Source organism: Pipra filicauda, unplaced genomic scaffold, assembly GCF_003945595.2.
Source record: "Pipra filicauda isolate LSUMZ 115617 unplaced genomic scaffold, ASM394559v2 scaffold228_size1260155_pilon, whole genome shotgun sequence".
Taxonomy (NCBI): Eukaryota; Metazoa; Chordata; class Aves; order Passeriformes; family Pipridae; genus Pipra; species Pipra filicauda.
In genome coordinates, this window is record NW_024104341.1 from 232,269 (window position 1) to 252,030 (window position 19,762).

Sequence of the window (19,762 nt, forward strand, 5' to 3'; positions counted from 1 at the left end):
CAACCAAACACCCCCTAAAAAAAGAAATTCAAACCCTTCCTTAGCCTTCCTCCTTCATGTTTATTAGTCTGTTGCTGCTTTTACCCTAGTAAACAGCAATTAAAACTAAATCAATTTTTTTTTAAACTGTTGAAAATCCAACAGTTAAGATCCTCATTTCAAGTCTCTGAGGTCTTGACATTTTCAGGTGTTCAGCTATTCCTCTGCCAGCATTTCACAACAGGGCTGGGAGGTTTGCTCTGCTCTTGGAGACAGCACCTTCCTACCAAGGCCCTGCTCTGCTATGAAAGGTGAGACAACAAAAAAAGTCAAATTAAAATTCTGTTTGCCTTCCAGCCAGTCTGCCACTGGACCTGCATTCAGAGGGATCAGCTGGGGCTCCTGAGAGAGGCAGCAACCCTGTCTCAGCCCTGCTGGATGCAGGAATGCTCCTCAGCCCCGGTCCCATGGGTATTCTCAGCTGTGGATAGTGTAAGGATATTTTCAGCTCATGCTCTACATGAGGAGGATCATTTCTTACAAAAATTTCTGTTATGATAACTCTTACTTTTAGGTAATTGGCAGCATGTTGAGAGTTTAAGAATGGGTAAGGATGACACTCCCATTTTCCTGAACCCTGTGTCTGGGAACTGAAGCAAAGGTTTCTGTCATTGAATTTGCATACTTAATTTCTCATATTCAGTGGTACTTAATTATTCAAATATTAAATATTTTTTAGGAATTTACCATCTTAGCATTTTTATATCAAGCCTTACATCTCCTTTAGGATTTTTGTAATCTAAACTTCTGCCCTTTGGACCCAACATTTTTGGAAAGCAAAAGCATTTAAGCTGAGATGAAGCACAAGTGGATTTACTGGACTATGAAACATTCCACATGTTAAAACAACGAGCCTGTCCACTCATGCTCCAGGCACAGCTGAGGTTGGCTGAGTGGACTCAGCACCACTTGTGTTTTGGGGCGGGACTGGAAGGCTTTTAGCAGGAATGTGTCCTCAGGGGTAAGGGAAGAGGGAACACTGAGGAAAAGGAGGGGCACATTTTAGTAAGTCAAACATTTGAAGGCTATTGGGCTTGATCTCCCTCATCACTGCTAGACAACGGCAGCAGGGGGCTGAGAGACTTCATGGTAAGGCCCAACACTTTTTAATTAAACCTGCTATTGAAAATATTCATCACTCAGTTGTGGGAGGGAGAGAAACCTCCTACCCATTCTCTGCAAATGCCAGGGAAGCTGTAAAGGCCACATACCTGTTTTATCTTCTCCCATGCGGGCAGTTTTGAAGCAAGGTGCAATACCTCTGAAACAACCCCTGCCTTTCCATCACAGGAAGGAAGAAGTTTATCAACTTCCAAAAAGAAAAGGTTAATTATAAGAGATGCTGATTTTGAGCTGTGGGTAGACAAATAACTGCACTCCACAAGGCAGCAGAGGTCCAGTAACCAGCCCAGTCCTTCAGCCCCATCACCATGGCTGTGGTTGCCCTCAGGGCTCCTGCCCACAGGGCACCCAAGCAAAAGAGGTTCTGATTGTCCTCATGGGCTGCCGGGGACTTGTGGCTGGTTATTGATGGGGGGTGCGAGACACCCGGCTCTCCTCATGGCTCAGCACAGGAACAGGGTTGCGCTCCCCAGAGCAACTCGGCAGACCAGTCCCTCTAAATCCACCATGGGGAAATGTCCCTCTACATGCACACAGAAATAGGAAAGGATTACTAAAAGGATTATCAAAAGAAGCCCTAAAAAGATGTTATTATTGACAAATAATAATTTGTACTAGTCTCACTGAGGATTGCATTTCACTTCATGTGTCAATATGTGCCTTTGCTTGACTATAGCAATGGCTGTGACTTCAGAATATGTTTCCCAAAATCTTCATAAGGAAGTGCTGGTGGGTGGTCTATTAGAGAAATATTAAGGCTGTTCAGAGTAAGTAAAAACATTTCTGACCTCCCCTGATGGTAGTCAGTAGTGAGTGGCTTGTTCTGCAGAACTAAAACCCAGGTAGGTTTCTTTTTGCTGGGGCTGCTTTGCACCTTCCTTAATACCTTCCTAAGTACTTCTCTTGGCAAAGGATGGAGGCTTTGCAGCATCTTCCATCCTCCAAAAACCTGGATATGCTTGGGCCTCCTCCAGTTGCCCAGGCTTGGCTGCCAGTTGAGGAGTAGGAAGGCTTAGCACTGGAAGGAGTGGTTTGCTGGGGGTCTGGGTGGCATTTCAGTACAGCTCAGTCCCTGGTCCTTGGCACAGGATGATGATGGGTCTCACTGAGTAACTACAGCCTGTCAGGTGAAAATTGCTATTGTCTTATAGCCATGTTCCTTCGCTTTTGAGAAGCGCTGCTTCCAGCTGCTCCCTCAGGTAGTGTTAATACTTGGAGTCTGTGTTTTCCAAGTGAAAATGAGTAACATTATTCCCAAGGGGAAAAAGTGGAAGTGAAAAGGCATCACATTCGCATGGCATGACACATGCCTGTGATGGGGACAGGGACAGCAGCTTACCAAGGTTCAGGAAGGCTCACTCCTGTTCTGCTCTGCAGGTTTCATGTGCAGGAAAACACATTTCAGGCCTGAAATACTGCAAGTGAAACAGAAACCAAGGGAAGTTGCAACTTCTGATCAGCTTTTTAGAGGCTAATATTGGGACAATGTTAACTCCTCTCTTTTTATTTTTTTAATTGACCTGATGGTTTATTATAAAACTATCCTCAATACCCTTACCTATTTCAAAAATACAGGTATTTTCTTAAATTCACTTTGAGGAGAAGACTGCAGAGCAGGATATTTCATTCAATTTTTCATTAAATAAAAGCTATAAGCAAAGAGAAAATTATTTTGGTTTCAGTTTTATTCTTTGTGTAGAATCTTAATCTATTAATGTAGAAAGTTTAATATCTTTTTATGATAATTGTAATAAGCTTAAACTTGCTAAGCATAAGCCACTGAACTGAAACCATGACAGCCAGGTTAGTTTAAGTGCAAGTCTGAGCATGGAAAGTTCAGAGGTTGTCTTTATTTTATTAGAGGCATGTAAGTAATACCAGACATATAGAGAGGTAAATGTATGATACCTAGGTTTTCCTTTTGTTAGAAAAGAATGGTAATAAAATCACGGGAACTTAGACTGAGACTGTACTTCAGGAATTTGTTATGTCAGGAAAATGCTCCCAGGCAAAAACACTGAAAATAGTATCTGGCTTAAAGGAAAATGTGTTTTTCTTTGTGCTGACAACTGAGCACTAAGACTGAAAACAACTTCAACTGTTCAGTTACTTTTTGCTAATCAATGCTTTTCTAGCTCAATACTTTTTTTCAAATTATGTATATATTCATTGAAAGGGTAAATTACTAATGCTAAATCAAAATCTTAAAGAAAATAGCCGCAGCTGGTGTCTAGCCAAACTACCATCTATTTAAACCCATTATAAAATCAGCTGTATGCCATTTCAGTGCAGGTTACTTAAAGTTCAAATTGACTTGACCTAAAGGGTTTTTTAATTGTTCTTTTCAATGAGAATACCTGGCACATCATGTCACATAGAAATACAGCTATTTAAAACAACATTTCTGCTTATTGTCATTGCATCCACCAGGTAGCTAAAAGTCAAGCAATAATGAGGAATTGAAAACATCAGTCTAAAATTTATGGCCATCCTATGAATAAATCATTTTGTATGTGTCTTCCTAAGAATGATAATTGAGTAATTTTGACAACTTGTAATTTATCTACTAGGAATGTCCCTTGTTTATTACTACCTCTGCCTAAATATGGCAACAGGACTAAGGAAGCAGATCATTAACACACTAAAGACAAAAATGAAAAGCCAAAAATAAAGATATATGTACACACAGACAACTCACTTTAACAGACAGAGGAGCTCAGTTCAGTTTGGTCATCTGTTTCCTGTTATAAGCTTACTTTTTCCAGCATTACAGGCTACAAGGGTAACATAGAAGAAGACTGTCAAAATGATTGAAAATTATGACTGTGCTAGGACAACATTTTGTTCATCCTATAGCTGGTCCCAGTGGGGCCAGACACAAAACAAATACAAACAGTATTTAGGTATGCACCTTGGACATCAAACTAGCTCCTTGCATAACAAGCAGCTAGAAGAACAACAGCTGTTCACTCACCAGGATCACACTGTCTAGTCACCTTGTTTGGGGAAGTCTAGGCTCTATTAATTCTTTACCATTTATGTATACAGAAACATAGAGCAAACTAACATACCTAAACATTGTGTTCACATTTCTAGAGAAAAGTACATGGCACAGAGTAGCAATTTAATCTGTGGTAAATTAGGTATTATCAGTTGTTGCAATTATCTTCCGCTTTTTTTATGCTTTTTTTCATCTGCTCCTCTTCAGTTTTCAATAAACATCATTTCATCTCAAGTATCATTCTTTATTATTCACACTAATATAGCTCCATCCTTAGATATAAGGAGGATTCTGTTCTGAGAAGAAAAGAAACCAGAGCCCATTGATGCCAATAGCAACAAGGTCACAAAGCAGTATTACAAATGGAATGCAGTCTCACTAATCCTGTAAGCCATCAAGATGACGGATACTGTGAGATGCCATCAAAATATTCCCAATCTCTAGGGGAAAAAAAAAAATGTCGCAAACTCACTTTCTATAGTTTGGCTTATCCAAGAAAAATGGGATGTCACGATGCATATAAACGCAGCTCTACTTTTACTCCCTTGCTTCTATAAACCTTTTCCTCCTGTGAAGCCTATTTCTATGTAGGGCAGCAGATATAAAATAATTTACTTAAGTCACAAATAAGAAACACCTGTGGGAAACTGTCATCAACATGAAAACAGGTACTTTAAAAAAATGGGGGAAAAAATCCACCACATGAAACAGAGATTGGTATTCGGATTCTTGTGTGACTATTTTTCTTGACTATCCAAAGCACCTAATAACCTCTTAGACTATTTGTTCAAATAAGGCTCCTTTTCCAACTCTGTTTCTAAGAAACACTGAATTTTTTATCCTTTATTCAGTAGCGCATATGCTCCCTGTGGCACATCCCACGTTCCTTCTTTTCAAGGAGATCCAAAAACTATTATAGACTATTGATACAGGTATTGTAGAAACTGTGAAGCATGTAACAGCACGGATCTTTGCTCTACTAAAAGCCATTTATTACTGCATAACATCAGATCATGCCAAATATTCAACATCACCATAATTAAAACATTGATATTGCTACCCATTGCCTGGAGCAGAGCAGTATGAAAATCCTTACTGTAAACAGCATCAAAGTTTCCAACAGGTATCTCACCTTGATGAGTTCTTCCTTCAGCACAAAAAGGTCATGAAGAAACATTTTCTCACTCCAGAAAAGTAATTTAACATGTTCAGATTGACACACCACTATCTCAGAAAGCAAATTCTCTTTGGGCAAGTATGAGAGAAAACTCTGGAGATAATTGGTATCACCATGTATTTTATACCTGCCATTTATACCATTGCCATACCAACCTCCAGTTACTCCTGTAACTATAAAGAGCTGCAGAACTCAGGCTAAAGGTAGGAATTCACTCCTTCTTGCTCACTTCTGTGCTTCTAAATAAGCGGGCAGCGTCCTTCAGTTTTTCACATGAAAAAAACCCCAAGCATTTAGATCTTTTAGATATCACAGTATCTATGAAGAATAAAATATTTCAGGATTCTTTTTTCCCTCTAATATCTATTGTTTGTAATTCAGCTTGCCACATGAACTGAAGCTATGTTCACAGTTTTCAAACTTACGATTATTTAAATTAAAACATGGCAGAATTCATAAATATGTAAAACCCTTAAACATGCAGCAAAAATTTCATTAGGAGCTATTTTCCATTGTGTTAGTATCAACAGATGATTTTAAATTAGGGTAGAAAACTGAACACAGAAAGCTTATTTTCATTTTAGAGTAACATGACTGTGACTGATCTTTTCAAATCGTTCCACGATCGCAACTTTGACCAAATTTTAAACTGAACATAAAATCAATGAAGATATAGAGACAAAGGAACTATTCTTAAAAATTTCTTCTGACAGCAGAGTTTCTTACAAATAGGAAGCAATACACTTCAATTAGCAAAGGTGATAATGAAGTATGCATTTGCTGACATCATCACTAGCTCCCACTATCTGGTCCATGGATAACTAGGGGCTTGATTTCTTCAAACACAATTTCAAATACCTGCTAACAGAATTCTTGTGTAATACTTAATACTTAAATCTTGTTAAAAAATGACTGGCAAGTTTGAATACATTTTTAATAAACAGAATGAGGCCCAAAGTAATCTGATGAACTTTTATTAAAAATAATCTTCCTACAGTAGTATGGAATTCTTTAGCAAAGTCAAGCCACCACCTGTTCCACATCCTTCTTCACTAACACCATAAATCTGATCTTTTCTGTTCCTCTAGTGATCAGCACTTCTGGCTGATAACTGCTCTGCTTATAAACCCAAACGCAGTTTTGACCACAAACGCAATTTTCAGGCAGCCAAGAAACAGTTTTACTGAAAAGGAAACCACCTTCCCTTCAATGAGACCAACTTTTTTCTAAACCTTTACAGATGGATATAATTCCATGCACAGTCATTAGATCCAGAAACTTCTCAGAAGAGAACCAAAAGTTGCTTAATGACACATCGCAAGTTGATTTGTGATGCTCTGCATGCAGTTTGCTTTTTAAGACTTTTTGGGTTGCTTCCTTTTCTGAGCGCAATGCGTTCAAGATGCGTGATGTCTGGTTCCCAGCTCTGCTTCTATCTGCTGGATGTCATTATGCACTGAAGATTTATGTTCTATTTCAAATCGAATGCAAGTTTCACACTCTAAGTAGGGGTGCCCACAAACATATTGTTCTTTGGAGAACAACTCTCTGGTTCCATAGATATAACTTGGACAGAGTAGTTCTGTTCTTCTGCAGCCCATGCCCGATCCAGATCCACAAGCCCCATACACTGTTTTCCTAAAAGGAGAGCAAGGGAGAGCACGGAAACTCAGAATGTAGAAACGTTATCAGAAATGTGCACTTCAATATTTAATGTTAGGAAAACACATCAGTAAGTCATCTAAAAATAAGTTCCACATCTCCTTTAAAAACCATCTTAATCTGTTTTACTTCAAATAGACACTCTTTAATAGTTCCAAATCACATCTGCGACTTGTAACCCTCATTTAGCAAAGATCTTGAGAAGATTATTAACTCTTTATATATGGAGAAAGCTTAAAAACAGTCTTGCCTTTCTCAAAATGTACAGAAAAATCCATACTTTAATGTAAAAGCCACAGGAGGAAGAAAAATGCCTCGTTTACCCCTTAGCTCTCTGAATTTCCAAACTTCTACTCCCTTTATGACCATAACTGTTTTCCTCCTGTACTTTCATCTAAAATCTGAAAATCTCTGATTATTGAACTTCAACAAAAAACTACAATACAAAAAAGTTATCCAGTCTAACTGATTTGAGACATATTAATGTAAATACTTGTAAACAAGAATACTACATTGGTAATGCAAATTAAGCTTATCTCAGATTTATCTGCAGAAAAACAGGAAGGATAAATGGAGTTTTTCAGCTTAGACATTTGTATTACGATACAGCCATGCCAAGATGATGGGACCATTTGTCTTTACTTATTTACTCATTATAATTGATTATTATGGTCTGAAATACTGAATTGACTTGTCAGATTGTATTTCAGCAGTTTGAAACGCTATTGCAAGAAAGATTTAACACTTCCCTGAAACGTTTTATGACTAACAGTCATACAGTCTCAAGACCTGAACAGGGTACAATTACTGTTTGTGGCACTATTCTTCCCACATTTGTGGCTTCATAGAAGATCACCTTCTGTGGCTGGTTAAACAAAATGGCATGTACACATTCCTGCCACTGACAGCAACATCCTTATTATTCCATGTGTACACACTAAAGGGCAGCTGGGGTTGTCACAACTGGGGCCTGGTTCCCTGGGTGCTCTCAGTAAGACTGTGTGAAATGCATGGAGCAGTTCTGTGTAAGCAGGTGGGTTGTAGCAATGTCCACAAAGCCATTTAACCATTCAGTCTGCACTGCTGCATATAATGTGTAAAAGTCACATGTCCAGTGAAAATGATACACAGAACTTCGTTCATTTAAAAGGGAACTGCTGTGTGCAGCAGAACTGGGTTCAACTGCATATTTTTACCTTCACAGATACTATAGAAATCGGTGATAACTCCTTCGACAAATGTGTTGTTTCAGCGATGACAGTCACAGAAAAATGCTGTATTTTAACTTACAGGTAATGAAAGCAAATGATTTGTCACTTATCTGAAGCTACATAAATTCAGTGGTAATAGCTAAAATGTAGTTTACAATATAATCCTAAAATACTAAAAAAGTAGCAGAATAAGTGATTTTTGCCACCATTTACATGAGAAGAAAAAGCCTCCACCTGTTCAGAAATAATCTCATTAACTGAAATACACAGTTTTCTCAATACCTGCTCATGCACTTACCAAAAACATTCTCACCATGACTGTAACACTGATCGCATGCAATTGTTTGCAAGGAAAAATACTGCTAAACAAGACTCCCACAAAATCAGTTTCAAAGCTGAAGCAGAACAGGGAAATGGGAACCATCTTCAATGAAACAGACTAATATTACAGGGAACTTTAAGAAAAAGTAACATTCTTGAAAACAGAAAAAGCAATGATGTAGGGGAAGAGGAGAATAAGATTTATATTCATGGGTTTTTGTCAGAACAAAACACATGAAAGTTACATTTGTGGAAAAAACCCCTGCCGTTTCAGACATGGTCAACAGATAAAAATTACAATCTTTCAAAAAATAAATTTGGGTCCTATTTCAATTTTCAGTCCACAGTGTGGGGTGCTACACTGGTAAATGAACACTGTCCTTTTTAATTTCTTTTTTTCAAATACTGTGATGATAACAAAAGAAGCTGCAAAATTTCTCATCAGCTTGTATACCGAATCTGTATAACTTTCTTTTTGTGCCATGAGCATAAGAAATATCTTGAATGCTTCAAATTAAGCTTTTAAAAAACATTATGATTATTTGCTACTACTGCTTTAATGTAGCTTGTAAGTATTTCTTCCAAGCCAAGAATGCAGAGTTATGTTCTTAGAGTTCCAAGCCTCATCTGTCTTTTCTGACCTGGAAGCTCATTTATAGCTTCCATCAGAACAAGGACCACGCTTTTGTAAGTCAAAGCTTATGCCACATATTTGAAGTAGTTTGTATTTTGCTGTCCTTCTGACCAAAGCCAGCCCAACCTCTGCAATTTACCCTTATTGTTTGCAGCTGGCATTAGATGTCTACCCTCCTAAGAGAGTTACCTCCAGTGACTACGAGCAGGACAAAGGGGGCACACCGAAAGTCACTACTACGAATAGTCTGTGCTTTCAATGGAAGATGAACCGGCAGCAGCAGGACATCAGTGAACTTTACTAAGATCTCATGCTTTTCATAAAATGGTAGGGGAAAAAAAAGTCAAGCAACTAAAATAAAATAAAATAAAATAAAAAATCAGTAAAATGTAAACTCTCTATCTCGTATTGGTGATTTTGACATAAGGGAAGAGTTTCTATACCATAGAATGGAAGAGTAAGAGTGAAATGTGACAAAACTAAAATTTTTCAAGTTTTATGTGAAGACAGCAACTTAATGCCCCATTCATAAAGGTCTACTTCTTCCTTTATATATCAAGTGAAATCATTACTGAGATGGTTTACACAGCAGCTGCAGAAATTCATACCAATTAGCCTGCGTTCAGGTGGAAGCTGAACAGCTGTCTGATCTGCAAATCTGCAGAGAATCATGTGCTCCTAAAAAAAAAAAAAAAAAAGAAGATAAAGCAAGAAAAATCTAATTAAATGTTTAAAAGTATTAAAAGTGCTATTACACTGAAGACTGTATTTCTAGAAAATTTATCTGTGTGCAAATCCCAATTTTTATTCCGCAAATATGTGTGTAAATCAAGATTTTGTAATCACTATCTCATTTCTCCTCATTAGTATTTGTTCCTTGCTAAACTTTCTCATTCTTTTCAGCACTTGAATTGGATGCAGTGTATACAAGAGAGCATTCTTCAAAGACATACTGCAGACTAATTTTGCCTTCAATAACTGATAAGCAACACAGTCTTCTTTTAGCGCAGTCATCATAGGGCTGCACCTCTGCATCAATAAGCAGCCAAGATGAAATTCTTAAACAGGTGATTTGAACTACTGCACACTTCTCCAAGCAGTGATTTTGAATCCCAGAAGAACAGCCTCATGGTCAAACTTCCTCTGCCCTGCCAAATCCAGTCAGGATCAACTCAAAAGATCCTGAAGGCAAAAAATACCTGGCTGTGAACAGGAAAGCCTCCTCCATCAAAATTATCATAATGCAATTTCAACCTATCCCTGTTCCACTAGGAATTTTTGCAAAGGCTTCTACAACAGCTGCTGTTGATTTCTTCCTATCCTGTCACCCAGGGGGATGGTGCAGTGGAGGATGCATTTCATTCCCTGTTTAGATCACTACACAAGCAGGTAGAACCCCATATCCTCATTTGCCTTCAAATCCCACCACCTATGTCAGCACTATGATTGCTCAAAGACCAGGGAAGCCAAGGAATGCAAGTTAGCCAGATGGTGAAAGAAAAAGCCTTGCAGGTGTAGCAATGAAATGAATGCTCTGATGACAGCTGTGCTCTTTGGGACAGCTGCAATATTAAGTACAGGACAGTGTAAATCAGAACCATCTTAGAATTGTACAACATTCCCAAGTCTCCTACAATGTCACAGGGAGAAAACAGAAATGGACAACAACAAAAAGTGCTCTCCAAAGCAAAACTTCCAGAGCTATAGTTCTGAAAAAAAGCCATGTGTCTTGCATCAAAAACTTTTTTTTTTTTTAAATTCTTGCCTGATATAAAATTATGACATTAAAGAGTTGGTTCTTGTACCAGGTGGAGAGAGCAACTTCACCTAAGGACACCTCAGGTTCTTTCAGTATTCTGAAGTAAGAATACTTACTCCAGCTTTTTATCAGAGGGACATAAACATCCAAGAGTTTCTATTCCACTAAAAAGCTTCATATTAAATCAAGATGGTAACTACCCCACAGTACACTCCATCCAACTCATAAATTTAATAGACACCTGATCGCAAAAAATTTTCTTATATACTATAAAATAAAATATTATCATTTGATACTCAAATATTACTAATTTAAATAAATTTACACTATCTTGAGGCAAGGATATTTGTTCCCTAGTACAGCTATTGGCATGAAGGTTTCCAGCTCACAGCTTCATAAAAGATATGGAAGCAAAATGAGAATGTGTTATAATACATTTAGGACTTACATGCACTCCACCCCCCCCAGTTCCATTCAAATGTGGCTATTTTTGCAGTACAAAAGAGTTGAAAATGTTAACCCAGACATGAGTACTGGAGAACAAAGGACAAAAAGAGCCATGGGCAATGTGGCCACTACTAGGAGAGAAGCAGCAGTGATAGGCAGTCTGGGGAGAAAAACAGGGATTTAGAGGAGAGGGAAAAGATCCGTCTTAGCACACAACTCCTCACCAGCCTTCAGGCACCCAATACAACTTGGCTCTTTGCAACATCAATATTCCAGTTCTTTGGACCAGACCAGAGCCGAGGTGAGCCTTATCACTTAACCTGAAAATCTGGACTGACTCCAATGCCTTGGCTTCTTAGAGAGGTGATCCAAAGAGATAAATCAGAGCATGTTATGACTACATTGTTTACCCATGACACACATTAAATTTTCAGAAATAAGAAGAAAAGCATTTCTAAAATAATGAAGATTATAAACTGCCCAAACTTTGTGTGTGCATGAACAGTTAACCTGCTTACTAGAACACCCTTACCTTCAATTCCTATTAAATTTCCAAAGCAAAAAGTATATGCAAAGTTATACAGTTCTACTTTCTAATTCTCCTTGTGTCTTGAGAAACAGTCTCAAAATGTATCATGGTAGAAATCTACAGATACCTTATTCTTTGCAACTATAAAATAATGAATTACAGCATAATGTTCTCATCAAAAAAGTTTTGGAAATTCCAGACTGCTGGATGTCTTTTTAGATCTCACGAAAATAAAAGATAAGAGAAATTAATTTAAAATGGGAACTGGAGGGGGTGACACAAACAATGTCTGGCTAACACATGGCAACTCTGGCTGCTAGCCAATAACCTGTAACAATTTATTAATATGAAATATAAAAATGCATACAGCTAGCTGCATAACAAAAGTTATTTATAACTAGGATTATTGGAGGCACCAACCAGCCTAGACCATTTGTATAGACTCTTATGTTATTAAGAGCAGCAATATTTTCTAGCCTTGTCTTTGACTCCTGTACCCTCTGCAGCACAAATAATAAAATGCTGGAATCTACAGTGTTGACAAACCCTGTGATTTAAATCTCCATGGATTAAAAAATTAGGAAAAAAATTCACTGAGTTGTAATGAAGTTATACAACTATTCTAATCTAGGCATCCCTGACTTTATACTGTCACCATCTCCCTCTGTGCTGTTAACTAGTTTATTTTAATAATGCTAGTAAATGAATTTTTTCTGAACAGAAACCTGAGCTCTTTGTGATTATGTGTTAGAAACATATAAATTTAAACAAGGGGAAAAACTATGACAGGTCCAAATCCATTGTGCGGCTTTTGTCATCTCAATCTGTGGGCATTTATTTCCATGTAAATTAGCAAAGTGTACATAAACCAGACTGTCATGAAAGTAAGATTAGTGTATTAGCAGATAACTGAATTTCCCTTAGAAGATGGTTGGAAATTTTCTTAATTTTTAAAACCCCTTCTTATTTGAGGATTAAAAAGGATAATCTCCATTTTCCTGCCACATACAGCATCTTTGCACTGCTCACTGTCCCAAAAAAAATTTGGATATTACAAATACCTTCCCTTGCTTTCATATTTCTGTTATAAAGAATTATTCTGCATCTCCAAAATTCATTTCTACATTGTAAACACCAAGACCTCTGTCTAGGGTTTGACATGTAAATTTAATAAAGTTTCTCTATAACCTTGCTTCACTCAAAAGGAAACATTTTCTTTCCATGCCACATTAAGTGCATCTAAACGCTCATGACAAAGTTGAACAGATCAGCACCAGTTTTCAGCTGTCCACCTCTCTGCTCTTGTCCTTTTTCACTCCCCTGTTATCTTCACTCTGTCAGATCTGTGTGCTTCATTGATTCTTTCTCCTACATTTCTCTTGGACTACCTCCACAGACCCTTCCTTCGCAGGGTAAAAATGCACTTGAATACTTTCAAAATAATTTTGAAAAACATTTTTGAAACAATCCTGCATAAAATTCTTGCTGATCAGTACAAGCTTTTCCTACTTGGTATGTCCAATCTTTTAGATATAAATTAGAGGGAAAAAACCTAACGATTTTTAGAAAATAACAGCTCTATTTAAGACTTAAATAAATTGGCGTCTTGTAATTGTTAATGGATACATGCTGAAGTACTTTAGGAATGGCTCACTTATACATTATGATAAAACAAGGGGGTTTTGTAGAGAAACTATTTAATTTTATTGAAGAAAAAAAGCCTTAAAACATGGATGGTGGAGAGAAAACACAATGACATCTGCACTATTAATGAACATTGCACATAACACATGCCACTCCTTGCAATTAAAAGATAACCACCTATATTTCATTCGACAAAATGACCCAGTGACACACAGGAAACTGCACGTAAACCTTCCCACCTGCCATTTTACATACCTTGTAGGACAAAATTTCTTTGAACTGACGACTGAAAAAAAAATAAATAGACCAATTTAATTAACATCTAAAACCAGCAGAGGTGGAAAGTAGGAGCAATTATTTAATACTTGAACACATTTTAAACAAAGTAGCAGTATCTGTATCCTACAGAAAGGCTTTCAAAAATACCAAACCCCATTGCAGCTCCCATTCACTAGAAAAGGAAAAGTGTACCTGATGGTGCCTTTTTTCCCCTATTATGTTATTCATAAAAATATTCTCTCTCTAAATCATTATAAATACTAACACAGATTTACTGTTCTTTCCTCATTGTCATATAAATACTTTATATATATTTAATAATACTCTAGACAAGCACATATTTTGTTTGTATCGCAAAAGTAAGGGGCCTTTACAAAGGAATGGACTACAGAACACAGACACTACGGGGATATGGGCTGACTATCATGTTTTATGATCATATAACATAAGGAAAAAAAGAAAAAGCAAACCCTAAAATGCAGCTCAAAATAGGGTTAATAATCTTCTACAGAGGCTTGTGATGTTAGATTCAAAATTTTATCAAACACGAAACCCTACTTTATATTCTTGCAGCATCTATAGCAACAAAACTTTTCTAACATAGGGAGCATTTCTAGTCTTAGTGGTCCAAAAACGTAACTGGTCAAAAGTCCAACATTATACAGTCAATTTTAAAACAAGCCAACTGAGAAAAGCTATATGCCTGCTAGTTTTAAAAGACTTAAAATTTTATAGCCTCTTCCTTAAGAAAACTTATTTGTTTTATTGTGTTTCAAGAGAAAACAAAAATGGACACACACAAAGAGATGGAAGAATCAAATGGACTAAGAAAACACAGTTAAATCCAAAGCTTATCAAACTGACAAATTCTAAATATTTACTCTCTACACTTCTGTGTCAGCACACTTGGGTATTAGAGAAGAATATGAAAATATGAAAAATATTTAACATAGATGCATAAGATTTTTTAGATTTATTGATTCCTTGTCAGACTGCATGTTTCAGTTTGTTATTTTAGCAAATATATACTTCTGTCACTTCCTAGTAGAATTAAATCTTGGACATCAAAAATGCAAAGCTCAGCTATATGAAAAAAAAAAAAAGCCAACCAAAACACAACCCTCTTCTGCCACCTAGTTCTGATTCAGAAGGCTGTAGTCTCTTATCTTCTGCCACTTTATGCTTATCTTTTACATTCTATTTATAGCAAAGGCATTAAAATTCTTAAGCATAAGATACATAAGTATCTCCCACATGGCGGATTTGAAGACAAAATATGTACACAGTCCATTGAAAAAATACTAAAAATATGAACTGAAATACAGGAGAGCTTGTCTACTTGGGAATAAATCAGAGAAGTTCCACAAGCAGTAAACTGTGGTATAAAGCAGACAATTCTTAAGGTGATTGCTTACATCTTTCTGCAACATTAAAATGTCAATTCCCCTTCTTACAGTAATTTTCGTGAGTTTTCTATTAACTTTGTGATTTAAAGGTAAAAGGTCTGCATATTACATACTGTATCTACTATGCTCCTTGCACAAAGTCTCCTGAACTATGAAAGATAAATCCAGAAAAAAATAATCCAGCAATTACCAATCTGCCTCCCTTTCATGATGGGTTGGCAAAGACAAAGGAGAAAACAGTTTCATTCTAAGTGTGAATCAGCTTAGCCCAGAAACTCGCAATGATCCTCAACTGATTAATTCTATACTCTCTTAGTATTTTATCCCATCACTTAAGTTGATATTTTAAGGCTTATCTTGTTAGCTTTCGTTTACCTTCGTGGATATTTGAACTTGACTGTGTTTTGAATGAAGCCATAACAGCAAGGGGAGATGACAAAGGCTGCCCGTGCCCGGATGCAGTGCTCAATCACCATGTCTGTGGCCACACCACAGGCGTGCAGAGCCACCTACAGCAGTAAAAACAAAAACCAAGGAAACGAGAAAATTCCTTACAGCAACATTCTAAATACAATCCCGTTCAGCATCAACACTGAAGAAGGGTCACTCACCAAAAGTACTCAGAAGGAAGTGCACTACATCACAATATCAAATAAATTAAAAACAAAGTTCCAGAAAAATAGTTACAGAGAAACTATTTGTGGTAATTAGTTAAAGGTTTTTGTCAAGCAAGAAGGACTTAGAAACACAAAGAACTATTTCAGAACTGGATTTCAACTTAGCAGTAAGAGAAGTAACACATATATCTGAAGGTCACATTAAAGGAGAAAATTTAACATAATTTAGATCATTAGATTTTAAGATGTTGAATAAAACCTCTAGAAAAAGAAACAATGGAGGTGGGGGGAAGCATCAAACACAGCTTGCCCTCCTTTTTTTTTTTCTTCTCCTTAATCTTTTATTTCTTCTTCTTAGTGATGGGCTCTTCAGCTAAAACTGGAATAACATTTCATCATAACTACCTGAGAACACTGACATGTGTTTGGGCAATGCACAGGTTGCACCCAAATTCTTCATGCTCTCCTACAGAAAGGCAAGTTACTGCAAGGCAAGTTACTGCAGTACTCAATAAAGTGCAAGGAAAGGCAAGCAGCTCTCTCATCTCTGTGATGCCAAACGGGCCAGGTGAAATGAAGACATTACTTACTCTGCCTCCTCCCATGTACTCTGTACCCCAAAGAGTAGGCCTGGTGCATAGATATTGCTCTATGTTTTCATTGAACTAAGGACATTTTTGAGACATTTGTAATTTTATTCAGCAGTGTGGATTTATAAAACTACATTGTTTTCTTTTCTTTTGGTTCACTGTAAAGCTTTAAAGGGAAAAGCTTTAAAGCTGCACAGCTCAGATTTCAGGATTCAAAGTTGTTTTTCAAGGTAGAGCAATTGGAAGACAAAACCTTTGCTCTCAGATATAGATTAAAACAAAGTCTTTTTTTGTTTGCACTCTGCTTGCTGTAAGCTCAGCTCAGCAGACCATTAATCTGCAACTGAAATGTAACTGCATACAGATGGAAACAACTATTTTTTTCTCAAGCAGAACATTAAAAAATTAACAAGAAAATAATTTCACAATGAAAGTTTTTTGCTCATATGAATTTAACAAAAATAAAACTAGTTTAACATCAGAAATAGAGTCTTAATATCACAGCTATCAGATTAGCATAGAATGTAATTATAGTTACTTCCTCATCTATCCAAGCAGAAAACAAAGAACTTTATTTTGCTTGCACATCTGAAAAACAGACCGTAAAACAGCAGCAGATAAAACCAGTAGCTTTGCTGAGCCTATATGACCTGTTACACCAACTGATTTCTTCGTGTTTCTCAGAACCAATTTACTTAAGGAAAAAAAAATGACAAAATTAATGACAAAGCTTTCTCAGGATATCCTGTATATCCAACTCACTGTCAGAAACAAAATAAATTGTGAAGACTAAAGCAGATATGCAGATATTTGGTCCACAAATCCAAACACCTGTAAACACAGGAAAGCAAAGTGGCCCCTGATGAGAGCAACAGAGCTAATGCAGCGTGAGAGCATTGTCCTGTATTAGACCTCTGGTACTGCAACTGCCCAGAACAGTCCAGTGCACACAGAAAAGCAAAGGGAAAAGAATGTTTCCTGAAACTTCAGGTTTACTTTAGTGATCTTAAAAATAAGAGTACTCAACACGCTCAAAAATATCCCTGCTCTCCAACCAAACGTTAAACTTTTCAACTTGTTCTCACAAATTAGCTGAGATACTGTGAGTACTATAGAAATATTAAAAACAGCTGAGATCTCAGACTCCTCTGGGTGTTGGCATGTAAATGAACACTGCACGCAAGTATTTGGAAGTTTTCACTTTAAGACTGAAATAATTTATTGTGGTAGGTGGTTGTACTACAACATGTAATAGTACAATGCACCAGTACATTTGGCACTCAAACACGTTGTTTCAGAACCTTGACCATCATTATCCCAAGAGTTCATAAGGGCAGAAATTTCATGCAGACCAAAAGGGAAGTGGTTCACATAGGGTTTTTTAACCTGCTTTTGAACTCCTGACAGATAAAAAAAAGCTAAATAACGTACATTTGATGTCAAGGTAACTAAAATGCATATAAACCTATTTTAAACTAATACCAAACCCAGAGACAGTGACTTCAGTCACATTCATTTTTCTATACCTCTCTAAATTTCAAGTGAATTTGTCATTGTGTCCTTCCTCACATTTACACTATTGTTTTACTGAAAATGGTGAAGTCATGCAATGAGTGAATAGCTTTACAAGTCTCAGAAAATGGGTTTAAATATGGCATATTGACAAACTTTTTATTTATCTATGTATTATGGTATCTATATCCATTTTTGTATCAGACCAGTGTTTATGACATAATGAGGCAAAAGTACCTTTATATAAAAGTATAAACTTTATATTTTTATGTTCAAACATAGGTCAGCAAACCAGAGAGCTCCCATCTTAAATATGCCAAGGAAAGTTAATCCTAGGTTGATGAGCTAATCCTGAAGAGTGAATCATGGTATGATACAAACTAATTCTGAAGCTGACATTGATACAGGTCTCCCAAAAAGGAAAAGCTCCAGGTTTGTCTGTTGAATAGACAAATCAAGTCAAAGAAACTGAAATCACAGGCCCAGAAATGAAGCATTTCCAAGTGAATTCTTCTGACATATACTTCAGTGTTTTCCTTGTCACAAAACTTGAAAGAGAGAGTATAACACTTTTTTATTAAATAAAAACTCTACAGAAATATTTAACACAGTATTAACCTTTAAAATAGACCCCCAAAAATTAAGACAGGAATTCCAATGATCACAAAACTGGAGACGCATTTCACAGAAAAACTATTAAACATTTCACACACACAACTCAGTAAATTATTCACAAGATCCTGATATTCCTGAAATAGATCTTTAGTTCATCCACTGAGATTTATATGACACTCTAGCACAAAAGCTAAAGCCAGAGAATTGAAAATTTACACTTGGAAGGACTGGGCTAAAACCATTTATTCTCTCCTCTTTCTCCGGCACTGTGTTTGTTTTCCTTTATCAAATAAACCAACAGAATAGTTAAACAGCACTGTTCATATACCATAAACCTTCAGCATTAAATGTCCTCAGCTACAGCCAAAACAGGCCCTTAGATGGATGATTTAAAGAACAGTCAGTCTTGCATGGAAAGCTTGAGCCTTGCCACAGAAGTTCATATTCTAGTAACAGAATAAAAAAGTAGAAGAATATTTAGAGAGTTACAAAATACTATTTATGCCTTATTCTTCACTAGGGCTGCAGAGTTCTAGAGAGTGTTCATCTCATTTATTTTCAGGGTCTGTAAGGATATAGAGAACTTTCTTCTCTCAGCTATTTTAGTTATTCTAAGAATAATGAACCAGACACTGAAGTTTTGAACTGGAAAAGTTATAATCACTTACCCCGATGTTAAAAGTCCCATTAAAATAGTCCAAATTTGCTTGAATGAACCAAATGTTGTTTAAACCTAGTTCATCACTTCTGTCTTTAGCACGGATCAGAGACAACTCCTTATTTTCTATGAGTACCACCTAGATTTCACATATAGGAGAAAGGCAAAATAATACTGAGAAATCAAAGTACAACATTACCAAGCAGAAAACTTTCTAGCTTAGTTGAGAAAACCTCTGAATTACTTGTGGTAGAGTTTGTACCACTACTTGTGGTAGTGATCTACAAAATGATTATCTGGAAACCCAATAACAATTGAAGGCATTTAATACTTGCCAATATTGATCAGCTTTCAAATATTTTATATTTTCCTACAACTTTTGTCTTCTCAGGAAAGCACCATGCACATTTGGGAGTTATGCTAAAAATTTCCATGTTTCAAACCTAAGTCCTCTGCTGAGACAACTGTGATGTCATGTGCCTTCCCTATATGCATATCTTTTTAAGGGGATCATCAGAGACCAAAAGCTCGTACTATCT

At 36.7% G+C, this 19,762-nt stretch overlaps 1 protein-coding gene and 1 long non-coding RNA gene across 2 annotated transcripts in view; one reads left to right on the top strand and one right to left on the bottom strand.

The window, feature by feature from the left end:
* The first annotated feature begins 76 nt into the window (after window positions 1–76).
* LOC120323283 lies at window positions 77–9,542 on the top strand. Its single transcript, XR_005563593.1, has 3 exons — window positions 77–290; window positions 8,206–8,293; window positions 9,322–9,542. It is a non-coding gene; the product is annotated as an uncharacterized LOC120323283 (long non-coding RNA).
* The window catches only part of GSTCD (glutathione S-transferase C-terminal domain containing), a 62,430-nt gene continuing 46,527 nt past the window's right edge, over window positions 3,860–19,762 (bottom strand). The window contains exons 9-13 of the mRNA XM_039381497.1: window positions 19,234–19,362; window positions 15,607–15,740; window positions 13,802–13,832; window positions 9,776–9,845; window positions 3,860–6,977 (exon numbers count right to left, since the gene is read on the bottom strand). Coding sequence (XP_039237431.1) covers window positions 6,841–6,977; window positions 9,776–9,845; window positions 13,802–13,832; window positions 15,607–15,740; window positions 19,234–19,362 — 501 coding nt within the window. The 3' untranslated portion in view covers window positions 3,860–6,840. The remainder of the gene's footprint in view (window positions 6,978–9,775; window positions 9,846–13,801; window positions 13,833–15,606; window positions 15,741–19,233; window positions 19,363–19,762) is intronic.